Genomic DNA, 21,953 nt, shown 5'->3' on the forward strand with positions numbered 1-21,953 from the left:
GTAGAGCACTTTCCCGCGAAAGGCATAGGTCCCGAGTTCGAGTCTCGGTCCAGCACACCATTTTAATCTGCCAGGAAGTTCCATGAAAATTTTACTCGATGAAGCTGAACTTGTTTTACTAAATTAAGGTGTCAGACATAATGTTGCACCAAAACTTAATGACAAAAACATCAGAGAATTAGTTGAAGTTCAAAAACCAAACAAATTATGACAAAAAAATTTACAATCAACTCACAAATCTGGTGAAACTGATTCAGAAATACTCACTATCATTAATAAAAAAACTTACAGATGACAAAACCCTTGTTGTAAGGAAGATACAAGTAACAATGCAGTAGTTCTATATGAAGAAGATTACATCAACAAAGCCTTACAGTTCTTTCTTCAAAACAACATAAAAGAACTGAAGACTGACCCACACCTCAATATCAGGCTCAGTGTAGGAAACACCTTTTATCAGGTGCTGATGTTTAACATAGCTTAGTCATGAATACCATATCTCCTGAACTAAGATCTCAGGCAAAGATTAATAAATCTCATTGCCTCATACGGCCCACTGTTAATTCAAGGAACAGTCCTGTATATTACATCTCTAAGAAGGTTAATGATTTCCTTTGCAACTTCTCTATCAGAAATCCCCTACAGTTTGTTAATGATATAAATGATCTGCACATACCAAACAATTCCAGGTTTGCATCCCTGGACATTGTGAACCTGTAGGCAAATGTACCTGTCCATGAAGGCAGTGATGTACAAAGTTTTAGAGTTACTAGAATTAATTGCATTTTGTAACTACTTCTCATTCAACATGAAAATCTTAGCTGATATTTACATTAACAATTTGGAAAAGAAATTTTTTAAGGTCAGTACCCATTAAAAAGACAAACTGATTTACTGCAAAAGATACGTTGATGACACAGTCACCTTGTTCAATGGTACAGTATATGAAATATAATCATTTTCAAATGCCATGAGTAACATGCACCCCAATATCAACTTCACTGTTGAACGTGAGACACTAGAGGGTATCAGTTTTCTTGATTTGAGAATAAAAAACTTGAAAAAAAAACAAAAAACGATGCCTTTGAAATTCATAGAAAACCCACCATCACAGATGTAATTATAAAAAATTCTTCATGCAAAGCTGCACAACACAAAATGGCTTCTTTTAGATCCTTATTAAATCAGACACACAATATTCCCTCCAGTTTATCTTCCAAGGACAAAGAAATCAATATTATCAACACTGTAGTGAAAAATAATGGCTATAAACCACAAATAATTGACCACCTCTACAATAAAATTGAAGACAGTAAGTAGACTGCAGTAAATTCACAACCAGCAGCAGAAAAAGAACTATTTGTCTACATTCCCTTCCTGCACACAATCTCATACCAAACTGCCAATCTTTTCTGAAGGATAGGAGTTCCAATAAGTTTCCACACCAATAACACTGTGCAAGATAAAATTATCCACAGGACCAAAACCACCAGCATAGGCCTAGAAAAATCAGGAATTTCAAGATTATTTGTGACAATTGTCCCAGCTTTTGTCTTGGATAGACCAGCAGAAGCTTCAGTATAAGATATCGTCAACATATGGATGCCTTTAGACTGAAAAACTTAAATATGGAATAGCCAGTCACGTGGACCAACATAGACACTCAATTTCTAACATTAACAATAATTATAAATATTACACACCACCAACAAAGGCAAGAAAATGTATCTATTACAGCAGCTATAAATATATTTTCACACTCTCACTGCACCCCAATACATTCTAAATTAGCAGCTGGAGCTAACCAATAAACAGTTTCTAAATAATTTCCTTGGGCTGTTCAGAGAAATCAAACAAAAACCTGTTTAAGATACTAGTATAAAATTGTATAAATATAAACTATCATGATGAACAAATGTGTTGCTTTCATCCCCCCTCCAACTTTCTAATTCTGCATATTCTGCAACTAATTTATAATCTGTAATGATAATCAAATTATGTATGTATAATGTATGTATAAATATCTGTACATATATGTCTAATTTATAGTATGCAATCACTTGGCTTTAAAATATTGTGCCAAAATTTGTACTGGCAATTACATTAAAAAAAACTCTTGTCTCTTAATCTTATAATGCAAATATTTTTCTGTAATTGATATGTTGCATTTTTCACATCCTACACATCGTCTTTGCTCTTTTTATATCCTTAGTCCATAGAAAATGAATGATATCTTTTTGTCTTTGCTTAATCATAAATTGTAAAGAAAAACATAAAGTGTATAGCACATGTATGAAGTTCAACACTGACATTAAGAGTATTATGAAGTGTGCCCCAGTAATTAATTTACAAAATGTGTGCCTGTGTGGAATTCAGTAATGTATACGTCGAGCAGGAAACATGGACCAAAACAAAGCAAATCGCCATCTACTGGAACTTAAATAAGTGAACACAACTATTTCACATTATATATAAATAAATGCACTTAAATGTTTTTATTAATGAAAAACTTATGAAGTGTCACAACATACTAAAATATGCTTGTGTGGCGTAGGCCAGATGACATGCTGTTCATCAAAACAACTATGTAACTGAAAATATTAGCCATTTGAGAATAGACATGGTAACCCAGAACCAGTTAGGGCACTAAAATAAAACATTTAAAATGTATTTGTGGTAGTTTGTGTCATTCACCAATTATCTAATTTGTCTTGAGTTGTCTTCTGAGGTCCAGTAATTATGTTTGTAAATGGTGCAAACTCTTTGCTTTTTGTTAGGCAGACTTGTTTCTTGGCAAAAATGCAGATGAACCGCCAGTTGTAGCAGTTGCGCCATTGATATACAATTCATATCTGAGGACTAGTCTTCAAACATCCAGACAACAGCTCAAATCACCACCCATCTTTACTCTCCCCATAATAAACACTTACACGAACACTGTGGTAGGACACCATGATTTGCCATCTGGCACTTGTGCTATCATTAGCCAAAACAGTTATTACATGACATTTGAATATTATTCCAAATTCTATGGCATCTATTTTCAAAAAATTTAGCATTAACTTTTATTACAATCCAGTCTTTATACTTACCCTAAGTTTGGTTATTTAACAAGACAGGAATAATCTGTTTTCCCAACTGATCCAATCCTTCACTTAGGGAACAAGATTCATACTTCTACTGTTATTTTGAGAGTTCTTCAGGTACATTTCCATTTTGTCTACTGCAGTGTTATCATTGTAATATTCTTTTGGGTGTCTCTAAACCCTTCTTGTCATTTATGGTTGTTGTTATACTATCTATTCATTCACTAAATTTTAGCATAGATGTATCATGTCTCTTTAAATTTCCATCTTTCACACTGTGAATGTTGACCACTCAGCATTTGTCATTCTGAAAACAGCTGAGATTTAGTGTAATGTAATCTGAAAAATGCAGGTTATTGTTGACTTGCTGGCTCTCTGCTATTTTTTTATTCATATCTGGTTTATATTTGCTTTCACTTGCCCTTCAAAAATAGGTAGCTGTAAACACACACACACACACACACACACACACACACACACACACACACACACACACACACACCCCTACATAGACATACTCACTGCTATGTAACAACACTTTGATGCTCTGCTTGCATACAGCTTGTCATGTTACTGATGTTTTTGTGTGTTGGTGATAAACTACTGGTAATACATAACCTTTAAATGTGGTGGTTGTTCTTATGGTATATCTTAAATTTAGAAGATAAAACAATTTAACATGATTCTCATTTGCTGATTACCTTACCTCTTGGACAAATATTATCCTAAGACAAATTAACAGATTTAGTCTGTTAACTAAAACCATTAAAAACATAAAAAAGAAAAAGGTGCTGTTTTAAAGGAGCTTAATGTGGTTATTTTTTGCATGAAACAAGTTTCAGTTCCTTTCATTAATTTGAAAATGTGTGTGTGGCTGTTGGTTGCCCGTTTCAGTGGACGATGCGGAAGAGGCTCAGGATGCAGCCAGTCACCTGATTGTGTGGCAAATCACTCGGTATGCACCAAGATGTAGCTTATTAATAGCTTCTTTCTTACTTGGTTATGGGACTTTTCCATTATTAACAATATGGTGTTGGATAGAATAGAATTTAAAGTGACACCCTCTGATTGCTGTTAATGCTCTTCCTATTATAGATAAATGCTTTCTTGTCTTCCATAAAATATTATTCTAAATTGAGTTCTAATTGTCCTTCGCCTTTTCATCCAAAGTGCATTGAAATGCATGCACAAGGAGAATTTTCACAAGTACTGAAAACTAACATTGTGTTGAGAAGAAACAAACTTTAACTTGCCTACTTTGCCTAAGCGCACGCACACACACACACACACACACACACACACACACACACCACTTAAACTACCACTGCAAGGGCTTCTGGAGTTAAAATAGTAAAATACTTCAGCAGCTGGGCATCCCTCTCTCTACTGAAAATTTCTGGGACAAGAGAGAGATTTAAAAGAGGTAGTGGGGAGGAGTGGTAAAATGATAATGAAATGCTTTCATGCATTAATGACAGTTCTCCAGAAAAAGAAGATACAAAGCACAGGAAATGTTTTTCAAGTGCTATATTATCATGTTTAGAATATGCATTCAGTTTCTTTCCCACTTAATCACTACCAGTATCTATAAACCTTGTGAGCCATAGGTACAAGCATTTTTTATTAATTAATTGAATAAATATTATATCTTGCCTTAATCCCTTTTCCACTGATACATTAACTACATAATGTGCCTTGCAGATGTACTACATATACCACACCCTCAGAAATTCCCTCCCACACCACACAGAATCCAGAATCTAAACAGACCCAAAACATAGTCATGAACTTTCCTTCAGAAGCATTGATCCACAGAAGTATCAGTCTTTCCAAAGGCATTACCTTTCACCCCATACACCAATTCAATTGTAGCGGAATTGTTATAGGCCTCCTCTCCTTCCTGTGGCCCCAACAGTGGAGACACTATTTGACCACAAACTGTACCAACCACACTCAACTCAAAGCCATTGTTGAACCCTGCCGAACTCAGCTCACTCCTCCACCCAACTGTGATCCACTCACACTGCCCCAAAATCACCCCTTCTTAACATTCCAAAATTTCTCAAACTTGTGTCACCTTCATTCCACAAATTCCTCAACAAGGAAGCAAACGTTACATGTGCAGAAAGAACTGCAATCCACCACCACCTGCCTTATAACCTTACATGCAGACAAAGACTCCACCAGTGTGGTTTGGAACGTCGAGAATTACCTGGTAGAAGGACTGTCAGATTCATCCACTCACAAACGCTGCCATAGTGACACCAATCCAGAAAGTAAACAGGGTCTCTAGTTTCTTCTCATATCCCCAGACCCAATCCAATACAACTCCCTCTTAACCTGCTCCTTACCCCTCACCTCCCCCTTCATCCTCCCTCCCCCCTCCTTCCATACTCCATCCCCGCTCTCCCTCCTCCCCGCTCTCCCTCCTCCCCCGCTCTCCCCCCCCCATCTCCCCCACTACAGACTGGAACCGCGCGACCGCTACGGTCGCAGGTTCGAATCCTGCTTCGGGCATAGATGTGTGTTATGTCCTTAGGTTAGTTAGGTTTAAGTAGTTCTAAGTTCTAGGGGACTGATGACCTTAGTAGTTAAGTCCCATAGTGCTCAGAGCCATTTGAACCACCTCCCCCGCTCTCCCAACCCACCTCCCCCACTCTCCCCACCCCGCCTAGCCTCCCCGCTCTCCCCACCCCGCCTAGCCTCCCCGCTCTCCCCACCCCGCCTAGCCTCCCCGCTCTCCCCACCCCGCCTAGCCTCCCCGCTCTCCCCACCCCGCCTAGCCTCCCCGCTCTCCCCACCCCGCCTAGCCTCCCCGCTCTCCCCACCCCGCCTAGCCTCCCCGCTCTCCCCACCCCGCCTCGCCTCACCGCTCTCCCCACCCCGCCTCGCCTCACCGCTCTCCCCACCCCGCCTCGCCTCACCGCTCTCCCCACCCCGCCTCGCCTCACCGCTCTCCCCACCCCGCCTCGCCTCACTGCTCTCCCCACCCCGCCTCGCCTCACTGCTCTCCCCACCCCGCCTCGCCTCACTGCTCTCCCCACCCCGCCTCGCCTCACTGCTCTCCCCACCCCGCCTCGCCTCACTGCTCTCCCCACCCCGCCTCGCCTCACTGCTCTCCCCACCCCGCCTCGCCTCACTGCTCTCCCCACCCCGCCTCGCCTCACTGCTCTCCCCACCCCGCCTCGCCTCACTGCTCTCCCCACCCCGCCTCGCCTCACCGCTGTCCCCACCCCGCCTCACCTCACCGCTGTCCCCACCCCGCCCCGCCTCGCCTCACCTCACCGCTGTCCCCACCCCGCCCCGCCTCACCGCTGTCCCCACCCCGCCCCGCCTCACCGCTGTCCCCACCCCGCCCCGCCTCACCGCTGTCCCCACCCCGCCCCGCCTCACCGCTGTCCCCACCCCGCCCCGCCTCACCGCTGTCCCCACCCCGCCCTGCCTCGCCTCACCGCTGTCCCCACCCCGCCCCGCCTCGCCTCACCGCTGTCCCCACCCCGCCCCGCCTCGCCTCACCGCTGTCCCCACCCCGCCCCGCCTCGCCTCACCGCTGTCCCCACCCCGCCCCGCCTCGCCTCACCGCTGTCCCCACCCCGCCCCGCCTCGCCTCACCGCTGTCCCCACCCCGCCCCGCCTCGCCTCACCGCTGTCCCCACCCCGCCCCGCCTCGCCTCACCGCTGTCCCCACCCCGCCCCGCCTCGCCTCACCGCTGTCCCCACCCCGCCCCGCCTCGCCTCACCGCTGTCCCCACCCCGCCCCGCCTCGCCTCACCGCTGTCCCCACCCCGCCCCGCCTCGCCTCACCGCTGTCCCCACCCCGCCCCGCCTCGCCTCACCGCTGTCCCCACCCCGCCCCGCCTCGCCTCACCGCTGTCCCCACCCCGCCCCGCCTCGCCTCACCGCTGTCCCCACCCCGCCCCGCCTCGCCTCACCGCTGTCCCCACCCCGCCCCGCCTCACCGCTGTCCCCACCCCGCCCCGCCTCACCGCTGTCCCCACCGCGCCTCGCCTCACCGCTGTCCCCACCGCGCCTCGCCTCACCGCTGTCCCCACCGCGCCTCGCCTCACCGCTGTCCCCACCGCGCCTCTCCTCACCGCTGTCCCCACCGCGCCTCTCCTCACCGCTGTCCCCACCGCGCCTCTCCTCACCGCTGTCCCCACCGCGCCTCTCCTCACCGCTGTCCCCACCGCGCCTCTCCTCACCGCTGTCCCCACCGCGCCTCGCCTCACCGCTGTCCCCACCGCGCCTCGCCTCACCGCTGTCCCCACCGCGCCTCGCCTCACCGCTGTCCCCACCGCGCCTCGCCTCACCGCTGTCCCCACCGCGCCTCGCCTCACCGCTGTCCCCACCGCGCCTCGCCTCACCGCTGTCCCCACCGCACCACGCCTCGCCTCACCGCTGTCCCCACCGCACCACGCCTCGCCTCACCGCTGTCCCCATCCAGCCTCGCCTCACGGCTGTCCCCACCCCGCCCCGCCTCACGGCTGTCCCCACCCCGCCCCGCCTCACGGCTGTCCCCACCCCGCCTCGCCTCACGGTTGTCCCCACCCCGCCTCGCCTCACGGCTGTGCCCCCTCCGCCTCGCCTCACCGCTCCCCCCCCCCCCCCGGCCTCACCTCACCGCTCTCCCGTCCCACCCACCCACCCACCTGCTCTCTCCCACCCCCCACCCACCTCCCCGCTCTTGAATAACTGCTTCACAGCCTTTGCCTTCTGGATCCTCCCTATTAACATTAGCTTCTCCGAATTGCATAGGTGGGAACTCCCCCTGGAATATATCGTACATTCCAGTAATTCTCCTGACCTCAATCTTTGCTAGTCAGTGTCACTACCCCATCTATTCCCTTCTCTGCTTCGGCTCCAGCACTACACAGCTTTCTGTTCCACCAACACACTCACTAGTCTCTCTCTCTCTCTCTCTCTCTCTCTCTCTCTCTCTCTCTCTCTCTCTCTCCCCCCCCCCCCATCTCCACTTTTATTTTTTCTCTTCTTCTACCCCTCCTGTACTTTTCTCCTTCTTTGCTCTTGCTCTCCCTCCACTCCCGAATGTACTGACTGCACACAGAAACTACCATGTCCCCTACATGTCCCTGCATGCCCCCACATGCAGCACTACATCCTCCCCAACATCTACCGCACTATCCCTCCTCCTCACCCCAGCCTTCGCTCACCAACCAGAGGTTCAGTTTCCCATCAGGTGCAGTTGCTCGCAGTTCAGCCTCGGTGACCAGAGACAGTGGTCATTTGTGTGTGAGTTGTGCTTGTGGGAGCATACAGGGACATGGTGGGGATATTGTAGGGTTGCTGTGTGCAGGCAGGTGGTTTGGGTGGCAGGGAGATCAGGAGGGGCAGAAGAAGAGAAAAGTACAGTGAGTGCTTTGGTGGAACAGAAGGCTGTGTAGTGTGTGTGTGTGTGTGTGTGTGTGTGTGTGTGTGTTTTTATTCATTCATTCTGCCTTAGTAGAAGGTGTTTTGGCTGAATGCTCTCTTGTTTAGCAGTCTTTTTGTTGCGCGTGTCTGTCACTCATCGTCTCCTCAATATGGTGAACAGCAGTCTATCCTGGTCATAATATTGTCACTATTCGATACTGGATTTTCCAGTGTTTGATTTCATCTGCAGAAGCAGTTTGTTCCAGGTATTCCTTTAGCTCTGTCAATAAGTGAAAGCCCTAGTGCAAAAAGTGGGCTGTGCAGCAAATTTATTTTTAGCTTATCCAAATGACTTTAGTACTTCTTGTGTCCCATGAGAATGATGGGCATATGGTCATTATCATGCTACAAACAAATTCGCTGTGACAACATTCTTTGATGTTTTTGTTTTGGACATCCGAGAACAGTTTTTGTCTCACATTAAAAGTACACATTTAGGTGCATGTAAATGTGTGTGTTTTACCATTCTGTCAGTTGTTATCACCTCCCAACACGGTGTTAGCTTTGCAAGTTTCGTCCACACCAAATTCGAGTCAAGACAATTGTTTACTTGTTTTGTTACAACACAGACATCTCACTTGGTGGAATTTGGAATTATCATACCATTTTAAGCATACTTTTGAAACACACAATCTCACAACAGAGGACTGATGAATTATGGCCTGTCATTTGGGGTGAAGGAATTGGAAGTGTTGCGATCTGTGGACAAATAACTTTCCTTTCATTTTTATTTGCCTTTCATTTCTATTTGCCTTTCATTTCTATTTGCCTTTCATTTCTATTTGCCTTTCATTTCTATTTGCCTTTCATTTCTATTTGCCTTTCATTTCTATTTGCCTTTCATTTCTATTTGCCTTTCATTTCTATTTGCCTTTCATTTCTATTTGCCTTTCATTTCTATTTGCCTTTCATTTCTATTTGCCTTTCATTTCTATTTGCCTTTCATTTCTATTTGCCTTTCATTTCTATTTGCCTTTCATTTCTATTTCCTGGGCAAATCTTGTAACTGAGACTGGCAGAACTACGTGTAAAAATTCTGTGGTAGAAAGACTAATAGATATTGAAATTAAGGTTTTCAGATTTAGGCATAAAACCTGGGTTACACATTGAAGATACAATGAAATTATCACCTAGGCTGTTGGTGTTTAACATACCTGGCATACAATGTCCATTCAAAAAGTTCTGAGACTGATTTTATTCATGACATATAAGCGACATCATCACAGAGACTATGGTTGCAGCTTGAATTAACAACTGTAAACAACAGATGTGCATGCAACCAGTTAGCTGGCAGTAGACAGTGTTAAGTACTGGATGTGTGGCCATAGATTATCGACGTTGATGCATCACAAATCACAACGTAGCAGCCTCTCTTAATCAAGTATTCAGGACTTTCTCCAGAATTTTTTGAAGTAGAGAAAAGTGTAGGCAAAGATTGCCCCCACACACCTGACAGTTGCTCTGGAAGAGGTATCACAGGTGACAATACTTGTTGCTATAAATATGAACCTACCACAAAAAGACAGAGGGCAGAAATTCACATGAAGGGTCAACACTTTTGACAGCATAACCGATATTCAAGCCAATGTGACATGAGAGTTGATCAACATCCCAAAGAAGGAATTTTCTGACTGTAGAACACTTGAAGCATTATAATCACAAACTTAAGTTTCCTCTGTTTTTTGTTAATACAATCTCTAAACTTCTAGGACTGACAGGCTGCAAACTGGTCAGTAGTTAGGTGGAACTTTGAGTGCGTACTGGCTAACGTAGGTAGAAAGTATAGGGTATCATGCTATAATATGTGAATACAGATAGAAGTGCTTGTGAGCAACAAACAGGTTTATGGAAAGGCGGAGATCTTCATCAGAGTTAATCAACACGAACAAGTGTGTGTGTGTGTGTGTGTGTGTGTGTGTGTGTGTGTGTGTGTGTGTGTGTGTGTAGACATGTACTCACACACACACACACACACACACACACACACACACACACACAGATATATATATCTTGTGTGTTTCATGATTATAGTTTTCCCAGACATAACACGCGTTACTGATACTCCAAAGCCTTCAGTTGCAACTGATTGCTGGAGCCATTGCCCTTGTTCTGAGGTAGATTTGCAGAGGCTTGTTGCATGCAGACATGGAAAAGGGGCATTGACATTGGAGACATTAAAAGTACGAGTGTTGGAACTTAAATAGTGGCAACTATTTATTCGCAACTGATACAAAAGAATTACATGTCTGCTCCTGTTACTGTTCTTCAAAGTAGTCACCAGCATTGTGTAGAACCCGTTGCCGGCAATGTGGAAGGCATAGTATACCATTAGCAGAGCCTATTCTGTTAATGGTACAAATGGAGCGGTCTACTGCCTGTCGAATCTCTGGGACAGTTCTGAAGCAAATGCCGCGAAGTGGTTCCTTCATTTTCGGAATCAAATCAAAGTCACAAGGACTTAAGTCTGGGGAATATGGTGGAGAGCATCCCTAGCTTGTGCCGTATGTGCCCGCACATTGTCTTGCAAAATGGTGGGCGGGATGCGCAGAAAGTGTCGCCGCTTCTGTCTCAAAGCTGGTCGCAGGTGATGCTCCAAAAACGAAGAGTAATACTGTGCATTGACGGTCTACCGTGGAGGACATAATGCATTAGGATAGCATCATCAAAGTCGTACACGAGACTCACCGTAACTTTCACCGTACTGGTGCTCTGAAATACTTTCGACTTTCGCAGTGACTCATAATGACGTCATTCGTTGGATTGGCGTTTGTACAACCACTGGCACATTCGATCTTGATCCAACTCCGTTGTTCCTGTTTCGAAAACATAGTGACACTGTTACGTTAGACCATCAATTGTGCGCACATCAGTGTCAACAGTAGATTCCATTGCATTGTGTCTCCACAGCAGTTTTGCCAATATTTAAGTTGCACCCTACGTATAATTATGAAAGTGTACAGCAAGTTGCAAAAGAATGCTTCATTACAGCGATGAACCCATCATCTAATAGTGCTAATATCCAGTGTTGCATCACCACACACAGTTTTCAGTCTATCATGAATGTAATGACCGTTCCACCTTGTGCATTCAGGAATTCTGTCACAGAACGCTGTCTGTCCATGTTGGCCATTTTGCAAGTGACTGCAGTACTGGTATCTGTTAATGTAGAATGTTCCTACTCCAGTGGATTGGAGAGGAAACTTTGTGAAATAGCGTCAAATTCAAATTTTCCCTTAACAAACCCTACTTGAAGAGAAAAAAAAAATGAGGCATTACTTTTTGAGTGACCCAAGTGTATTACGTGTTCATCTGATTCAGTTCTCCATGTCCATCCCATCTTACCTCAGCAACTCCTACCAGGATCATATAATTCTTTTCCATCTCTCTCTCTCTCTCTCTCTCTCTCTCTCTCTCTCTCTCTCTCTCTCTCTCTCTCTCTCTCTCAAGGTTTTCTAGTTTCACTTCTTGTAACAGTGTTCTGACATTCCAAGTACCAATTCTTGTTTTGACATTGCACCTCCTTTCAAGGTTGTCCTTCCTGGAAATCAGAGTGTTGGACAGATATTGATTTAACATAGCTGGAAGCCATAGTTTGAACATAAAATTGAGTTGCATTATGCAGGGGAAATAATCGGTTGTGCTATTCTGCTGCCTTCCTCAATTCCGGAGGCTACCCCTAATACAGGATACAGACACCTTCTGCAGCCACTCCCTTAGAGTCAGATGCTGCTTTGCTTGTTGGTCCATGGGAGGTATTTCATTTCCCCCTACTAACCATGTCTGGGAAGCATGCACCTATTCACCACCTGGGGATGCACCCTCTAGGTGTTACAGCTCTCCCCCCCCCCCCCTCCCCCCCCAAGATCATTTACATATATATTGTGAACAGCAGCAGCCTTCTTAACCGTACTATGGCTAGGATGTTAATTTGACTTCCAGTGACACTTCCTTGTTCAGAATACTATATTGAATACGGCCTACTTAAAGGTACCCATTCCAAATCACACATCTGCTCAGATATACCATTAGCACACATTTCATATACGTTGCTAACAAGTAGAGATCTCCAGCAGTGGGATCGACCTTTTGAAACCATCTATACAGTGATGTAGATTAAGATCCCAGGTACTACATCCTGCAACCATTTACCTTTGTGGACCATCATTGCGAGTAATTGACGGAAAAAAAGAATTGGAATTTTGTGTGATACTCTACAATTTTAAAATAGTATGCAACAAACTAGTTGCGTAGCTTGATGGTTGTAGTACTAGACTCATACACAAAAGATTGTGGGTTTGAATCTCATTAGGTGCTTTGAAGTCACTTATTTTTTAAATTTGTTTTGAAATGATTTTGATGATTGTTTTTATTAAGTTATTTGATTTAAGTGTAATTTTTTATTTTTATTCTGTTGTCACGTCATTTTAATCAGCATATTAAGTTTTTCAGTTGCTCTCATTTTTAATTCCTATCATTCATTTCAAAGCACCTAACGAGTTTCAAACCCACAACCTTTTGCACATGAGTCTGTGACTCAGCATCTCCACTATATGGTGAGTAGCAACTTACCTTCACATAATATTACTATAACCATTAAGCTTCACAACCGGTTTGTAAGGTATTGTTATTTTAAAACTGTAGAGTATTATGCAAAATTCCATTTTTTTGTCAATTACTCGCAAATGGTGGCCCACCAGAGTGAATGGTTGCAGAGTGTACTACCTGGGACGTTAACCTACATTAATGTATTGGTAGTTTCAAGCAGTAGATCCCACCTCTGGGGACCTCTCCTTGTAAGGTGTGAAACTTTAGCAAAGGCTTTCTTCAAGTCAAGAAACACAGTATCAATATGACCCTGCCTTTTGGACGTGTTGAACAGGCAGAACAAACTGGGTTTCACACAATCAGTGTTCAGAGAAACCACAGTGATTATTTCATGGTACTGTTTGGTCTCCAGAAAACTCACCATATGTGCTAATATGCATGTTGTACAATTCCTCGAGTGTCCATGTTTGCACTCATTTTTGCATTTTTCCTTAATTTTCCCACTCATTCTGACATGCAAACAATTAAGTACATGCATTATACTGTAAGACACAAACAGTAGCACACCTACAGTGATCCAAAGTTTATTCTACTTCCACTTGCAAGTGAACATCAGTTGAGAATATGGACACAAACATAGAAACAATCCAGGTACTGATGTAAGCAGTTGCTGACAATAAGTTTGAATACCATATGAGAGCAAGTTCCTGCTGCACTGCACTTATAAAGAAAAGGACTCTGGTAGTGGCAGATGGTCCGTCTTGTGCTTGAGTCATGTGGCCCACTGCATGAGGTCTCTGGTGGCTGGCTTATGCAGATGCTGTTAGTGGAATATTCAAGGTGTAACGTGCTGGCAGCCTGGTGCCGCAGCGTACATCCATGTACTACATACAGGGATGTAACACCCCCCACCCCCTTCCCTCTTGGGGAAACGACATTCCACCAATATGACCATCAGATGACATATGAAAGATACATGACCTTTGCGTAGGTCACCATATTCTGGGCCAGAACCAGTGGATAGGGAATGAAGTGGAAAGGCTGTAAATGTGCACAGCAGCCCTGCAATGTACTATAAGATATGACCAGTGACAAGGGCCATGGTTTATCTTTATGTCCAGTTCCTTGATGTGGTGGAAGTATGTCAATGATGAAGATGCCAGCTGCTCAGTCGGGGACACTGGTGTTGAAGGCACTGGCCCAACAAGTGGTGGAATCACCGGTGGCATTGAAGCATGTGGAAAGTTCCAGCAGCAGGTGCTGGGGGGCTGGATCTCAGACGAAAGGCAGGAGGCGGTAGCATCCATAAAGAGCGTGGGTCTGCCCCCACAGCAGAGTAGCCCTGCAAGGCCAGACTAGGCACTAAGGGAGGAGGCAGAGGTGGCAGCAGCGGACCCGCGACCTTCACCAAAGCGCGAGGACACAGCTGGTCATAACGGCATGCCACCAGCCTATCACCGGGCTGCACCATACAGAGGCAGCAGCCTTGTGGACTGGCTAGAATCCACTTGGTCGGCAGCCGAACCCCTGAATGCAGTTCGCAGAACCAGTAGTGAATCATGGCAAGGGCTGCATCGATGGGAATTGGTTGTGCAGTACGAACAGATGCAGGTGAGTGCATGGCTGTCAACCATGCAGGATCTTGGCTGAACTCTGATCCCCCCAATTGGTGTAGACCTATAGGAACTCAAGATTTATGTCATGGCAGTGTCCTAGAGGAGTCTGTAGTGTTTTTCTTCATCTGGTCCTTTATTGTGCAGACGAGACGTTCTGCCTCGCCATTAAATGGGGGTGAAGAGGAGGAGCTGTCACACGTCAAATGCTTGAACACACATAGAAATCGTGAAAGGTGTGAGACACTGTCTGTGGACCATTACTTGTCACTAGTATATAAGGCAGTCCTTCAATAGAAAAGTTTTGGAGGGGGGATGAATTAAAGACATAGCTGATGTCAAAGGACAGCAGATAACATGGAAATTTAGAAGAAGCATAAACAACCAACAACTAGGAAGAATTTTGGAAGAGTCCTGTGAATTCAACGTCAACACGTTACCGTAGACGCTGCAATGGGTGCCATGAAGAGAACGTCACCTGCTACACCACCTGTTGGGTGGCATACTGAGAGCGTGCCACGACAAGGTGCACAATGTCACCATTGATGCCAGACCAAAACACATGGTGACCGGCCAATGACTTGATATGCAAGACTCCTCAGTTCCCTGAAGTAGGAGCTGAAGCACATCCTGGCACAGAGCTGCTGGGATCACAGCCCGACAGCCCACCTGTAGCTAAGAGAACACTACCATCAAATACCGAAAAGTGGTGATGGAGGGCAAAATAGTTATACAAAGAGTCAGAAGTCTTGACCGGAGTCCTGTGTGGCCTACAGTACTGAACAAGGTGAACAACTTGATGTAAAACCGAATCAGCAAGGACAGCAGCTGTGATCCAGGAGCCTGTAACTGGAAACCCATCCACTGTATGTAGCACCTCAACATCTAAGTGAAAACAAAGGAGTTCTCATCCTTATGAAAAGTAGGATCTGGCCCAATCAGAAGTCAGGACAGCACATCGACGTAGGCATGTTGCACAGTAGGCCAAATATTTGTTTCATAATTGTAACAAGACAGAAATAAGACCCAGCTTTGAAAGTGGTGTGCTGTTTTGTGAGGCAACAAAGCAGACAGATTAAACAAAGAAACCAAGGTCTTGTGGTCAGGAATGAGATGGAACTTAGACCCATACAAGAACACATGAAACTTTTGACAGTATGGACGATAGAAAGTGCTTCCTTTTCAATTTGGAAGTGGCACTGCTGAGTGGAATTGAGCATTTTTGATGCGTAATCTATCAGACATTAGGAACCACCCTTATACCAGTATTTGAGAATGGCCCCGAGTCCATACTGATAGCATCCATAGCCAAATCCAGGTGGTCACCAGGATTGAAAGTAGTCAAAAAAGGAGCAGAAAAGTAATTTAGATTTCAAAAGTGTGAACATGTACTCACAGGACGGGGTCCACTGAAAACAAACATTCTTGTGGAGCAACTCTTGGAGGGGGTGGGCCAATGCTTCCACACCAGGAATAAATTTGTGGTTGTAAGAAATTTTACATAAAAATGTTTAAAGTTCTTTGACATTTTTCGGGTAAGGCAGAGCTGTGACTGCAGGAACGTGGCGACATAAAGGCTTAAAACCATTGTGAGAAACCTCGAACCCCAAATACACAATGGATGGCTAAAAAGGTGTAACTTGGCCAAGCTACATTTCAACCCTGCAATATGTAAGACCATGAACGAGGTGCATAAGTTATGTAAATGCTCTTCAGTGGACATATCCATCATGTCAGTGTCATCAAGATAGTTGATGCAACCCAGAATGGACGTCGTCATATGTTCCAAAATATACTGAAAAACTGCCGGGGTGCTATCCATACCGAATTGAAGGTACTGATATTGGTACAACCCAAAGCGTGTGTTAATCACAAGGAGCTTTTTAGAATCCTCATCCAACAGAACCTGCGTATAGGCTTCCGGTAAAACAGTTTTGGAGAAAAACTGGCCCCTGCAGAGTTTATCCAATAATTCATCCATACGGAGCAAAGGGTAGGTGTCAGTGATAGATTGAGCGTTAATTGAAACAGTGAGCATTAACTGAAACTTTAAAGTCACCACAAAGGCGGAGCTGACCAGACACTCTTTTAACTACCACAAGAAGGGTAGACCACTTACTCGATGTAAAAGGCTGTATGACCCCCAACAATGTCAGCCTGTCAAATTCTGATTTTACTTGATCAAGCAAAGCCACTGGAATAGGGCGCACACAAAGAAAGTGCAACCACACCAGAACTTTCAGGGTAATGTGATCTGCAAAGCTAGGGCACAACCTAAATCGTCAAAGAAAAAAAGAAAAGGGGGAAAAAAACCTCGCAGAATACAGTGTGTTGAACTCCTGGTAAGGGATGTGATTGGAAACGAAGTGCACTATATCCCCAAAATAGAAAAATGCAAAATCATCCAGACTGAACAAATTATTGGTGCAAGCACAATCCACTTCTAAAAATGTCGAATGAACCATACATTTATTAGTCGTTGCAGTTGTAAATAGCTCCAGAACTGGCATTTGCTGCTTGTTGAAACTCCCCAAAGGTAGAGTAACGAGATACAATGCCATAGATCTGAAATTCGTATAAGTTTTCTGAGTTCAGTAAAGTGATGGTTGGACCTGTGTCCACTTGTAGTCTGAGCACTTTGCCCATCACTCACTCTTCGATAAACAGTTTATTAGGATTCATAAGCACTGGAGACACACAATTAACATCCATGTCCATGTCTGCAAGACGGGGCTGGGAAAGACTTGGGCACTGTATGTCCTTTTTTCCTACACATGTTGCAAGTCGCCCAGCTCTTAGCCCTGTCATGTTGCACTAAAAGTTATGGGCAAGACAGGAGCACTGGTGTTAATTTGGTGGTTGTTCAACATTTCGCTGTCGATTGTCGCACAGAGGCCCTGTTTGTATGGCTGCCACATCATCTTCTCCCAAGAACTGACACACACCTGATGACAAGGAAGGGGAGCAACTGTGGCAGTGTCACACCAACTCTCAATCACCTGCAGCACAAGATACCTTGAAAGATTGAGCAATATTTAACACTTCAGCCAAGTATGGATTCTTCCTCTATGGTGGGCATTGACGCACTTCATTGCCAGGCACCAACCAAATGATGGCGTCATGGAGCATAGTATCAGCTAGGATTCATGGTGAGGATTGATAACAAACTGACATTTTTGACTGATGCAATGGAGTTTGGCCTCCCAGGTCCAGGGGGTCTGGTCGGACCATTTATGACAATGGTAGAACTCCAGACTCGCTGCACTAATGTGTGTGTTTATGCTGATAATGTGACAACAACTTACACATTCCATCAAACAAAAGCGGCAGGTTCCTTGAGTGGGGCTAACTGGCACAACAACTGGTATATCAGAGGAAAAATCCAAGAAAGTAACAAACTGTTACATAAGTTTGCATCCAGGTACTGATACTACTTGTTGCTGACAGTAAGTATGGACGCAATATGGGAGCAAGTGCCTGCTGAACTGGATTTATAAAGAGTAGGTCTCTGGTAGATGGCACACCAGATGGAGTGCCATGCACATAAGTCATGTGGCCCATCAGGGGTGGCCCTTGGTAGCTCACCTGTGCAGATGCCATTGGCAAAATATATGACAGGCAGCCTGGTACCACAGTGTGTACCCAAGTATTACAACAGGGTTATAGTAGTACCTACCTACCGTGTAGTATGCTGCAGTTCTTACCATCACAGACATCTATATCCTGTCCATACTAGACTCTCTGTGCTACTCCATTTATCAGTTGTTACTCTCATTTCGTGTTGGACCTTGAACTTCCTACTGGACCTTGTACTGAAACTTCCAATGCCTCCTTCCATTTTCAGTACTCGGAACTGGTAGTTATTAACATTCTCCCTGCAAGCAAGGTTCGGCCTTCCCCTCTTCAAACCCTCTTCTTTTTCTTCCCATGTATTACAATTTTTTTCTAATTTTCTGTACCCATAAATTACAGGTATTCAACTCAAAAGCAGTCTTTACAATATAATCTTATCTTTCTATAACCATTCTTCTAAAAGCATAGCCAGTGTGATCACCACCACCATTACCACCATTTTCCATACCAACCTGAGATGTGATAAACATCAGCTGTAGGCAATTTCCCTTCACTTTGAACTATGGACTCTGATTATGTGTTCAACAAATGCTCCAGTGAGTAGTTTGTGGGTGATGTGGAATATCCATTTGTGGTTGGGCTCTTCTTGCATAGCTGTCACCTGGCTCCTAGTGTAATATGGTATACCTTCCTACCCCTGAGACTCCCCACCATATCTTCTTCTGTTGTGGTTAACTCTATACTCATGCCATGCCACTTTAGTCCAATAGTCAGCACACTTTTTTTATATTCCTGCTGCATGTCATTCCGATGTCCCACACTCCACTTTCTGTAATCAGTCTTTCTAATCCATAAGTCTCGTTTCCTTTCTTCTGTTTGCACTCTTAAGTGCAATAACTTTCCTCCCATAAGGAATGCCACATACAACATACCTCACCAGCTTCAAACACTGTTTAAGTTTCTGCATTCTTGGTGTACATCAGATAGCTGTATGTACAATTAGTGCCAGTCACTCAAGCAAGATTGTGCGACAAAATGCATCAAGAAACCTATTTCCTAGCTCGGAGAAAGCATCCTCAACATTCATGACAACTACAAGAATACTTCTGAGATCACCAAGACCTCTGTCAATATCTGGTATACTGATTTGAACATTGTCTCCAACTTTTTCTGGTGGGAATTTTGCATGGGAATATTTAAGCATTTCTGCACCTTGTTTTTGCAAACTGACCTGAACACCTGAATTCTTTTTCCTGATTTCTTGTTTATTTTGACACAGTCTGCATGTGATATTCACTCCATATCCTTCACCTGCTTCATTACTTGTTCCACAAACTGCAAGGAGATGTTTGCTGCAGGATACATGACAGTGGGCTGTATTACGTTCCGTTTGATACAACACACATAGTATTTTCACATTATTGATAGCTGGCCTGGAGATTCCAATGGTTCCACCCCCCACAGCGACAGCTTAATTATCAGCAGGAGTTCCTGCATTTATAGCATCCTCCAACAACTTTCTTAAGGTCTTCATCTGTCACCAAGTTGACTATAACCGTACTTGTTTGATTTGAGAAATTCAAAGCCATTTTTGCTTTTGTGACTGCTGAATGCCTTGATGAAAAGAACAGTTTTCCATGAAGTGAATAAATCGGAGACTTTCAGCCCAATGTGTTGATTCAGTCATCTGCATCCATGTCATTATCATATTATGAATATCCTGATTAGCACATTCATTGGAACCTTGACTTTGGCTATGTCTTGATTTTCCATGTACCAGTTTCAGTTAAGGCCACAGTTCTTTAGAGCATTTCTAACTTAGTTCGAAAATTCTCTCCCATTATCTGACTGATGCACACTTAGGCCACCTGAAGTGGTGAAGAGATAAAGTAACTGGTAAGCAACTTCTTCGGCTTTTTTGTTTTTCAGAGGTTGCAATAATATATACTTGGCTAAATAGTCCTGGTAATTGAGTATATACTTGTGCTGACTGTCAGGGATACTTTGCAGGTCTGCCAGATTTACCTGGCATCTTACGTTAAATTCTTTAAATATCAGAGGTTTGGATATTGGATACTAAGCCTTTCTTGGAATTAGACAACTTAGTCTGACAAGGATTGCATATGTGGAGATACAGCCTAATGCCTTCTTTTACGACATTTTTGTATTTAGTTTGTAGTTCTTTTTCCATCCGTGTGGGACCTTCATATCCAATTTACAGGTGAATATTATGTAATATGTTGAACAGCTCTTCCGTATGCACTTAGTATAAAATAATGCTGTTGTATCTTGTTAATGGCACAATAAGTTTTTTTTTCCAATCAATTTCAGTAACATCTACTCTCTCTCTTCTCTGCTTTGCTTTGGCTTGTTTAATGTCCGCTGTAAAAGATCAGTACCTGTCTCTGGTGAGGAACTATTGTTATTTACTTTTCTTGCAGCAGAATATTCAAAGCATCTGTAAACCTGCTTTTTGTATCAAATGTTGGTTCCGCATTTGCATGTCTGCCAACTTCACCCTGCTGATTACTCCCATGTGAAATAGACATGGGACAACCTGTGCAATAGCAATCTGAATGATTGAAATCAACATACTGTTACATGGGGTAGGTGTAAAGACCAAATAATTATGTTAGGTAGCGACCAAATAATTATGTTGGGTAGCTGATTTACCACATTTAAAGGAAAACATCAGAAAGCATATACATTCAACAAATAAAAAACATAGTAGAGTCTGGATCATCTGACTTTTAGTAATCTGACCTTCCATTTAAACTAAACTGGTTAGCAGAAAGAATGAAAACTATAAAAAATCATAAAATTGATGTATTTTGTCAGTTTTAAAAGTCACATTTGTCACTTTGCCCATCATTTTTGCTCATTTTCCCTAGCCATGGTCAGTTCAGGTCAGATAAACAGGGCTCTACTATATAGTATAGCACAACATAATATAAATATCATGAATCGCCACAATACTCACAATGAAACTGATTTGTCTAAATAAGAACAAGTCACTGTGGAAGGACAAATACAAAGAATTACTATAATACTCTCAGTGAAGCTGATTTGACAGAAAGAACAAGTCACAGTCTCGGAGGTGGGACCTGCTCTGAAAAAGCAGCTGCTACCCAATGCAGGGCACACTTAACACTGAAAGTGCTGCCCATCACACACTTGCATAATCACATTGAGCTTTGGCCAAGATTTCCAGCCAATGCATGAAATGGCTGGCCAAAGTAACGTACACACTGTTACTTTTGAGTTCAAAATGGCTGGCCTGTTCAGGACTGTTCGCTCTTTGGGATTTCGCCATAACATATAAACATTTCATAAATGAGGGTATGCGACATCACTGAGCATCTTCACGTCAAGATCCTATTCTACATTGCCCTAACACTTCTCATTGCCCTAACACTTCTCAACACAAATTAGTAACAAAGTATTACTGATTTTTTATACATTTTGGCCATGGAGTTGTGATTGTTGTTGTTGTTGTTGTTGTTGTTGTTGTTAGGTTGGGTCACTGGGCACAATAAAAGAGACCGTTACTATTACACAATGTAAAACTCTGGCCACAATCAGTCTCTATCATATTGTGCATATTAATTACTATGCAGTGGAAGAAAGAATGACATAATTGATTTCACTAGATCCCTCTCAACACCTAACTTGTTGTATAACTATCAGGATATTTGGACTCTGGCAT

At 43.9% G+C, this 21,953-nt stretch overlaps 1 protein-coding gene across 12 annotated transcripts in view; it reads left to right on the forward strand.

Moving 5' to 3' along the window:
* LOC126185655 (C-Jun-amino-terminal kinase-interacting protein 4) overlaps positions 1-21,953 on the forward strand; it is a 270,109-nt gene that overhangs the window by 226,510 nt on the left and 21,646 nt on the right. The window contains exon 27 of one of the 12 annotated variants that reach the window (XM_049928155.1): positions 3,981-4,041. The exons of the other annotated variants lie outside the window; for them this stretch is intronic. Within the exon in view, the coding sequence (XP_049784112.1) occupies positions 3,981-4,041 (61 nt within the window). The remainder of the gene's footprint in view (positions 1-3,980; positions 4,042-21,953) is intronic. 12 annotated transcript variants of the gene reach the window in all.

The sequence above is a fragment of the Schistocerca cancellata genome, chromosome 1, assembly GCF_023864275.1.
Source record: "Schistocerca cancellata isolate TAMUIC-IGC-003103 chromosome 1, iqSchCanc2.1, whole genome shotgun sequence".
Taxonomy (NCBI): domain Eukaryota; kingdom Metazoa; phylum Arthropoda; class Insecta; order Orthoptera; family Acrididae; genus Schistocerca; species Schistocerca cancellata.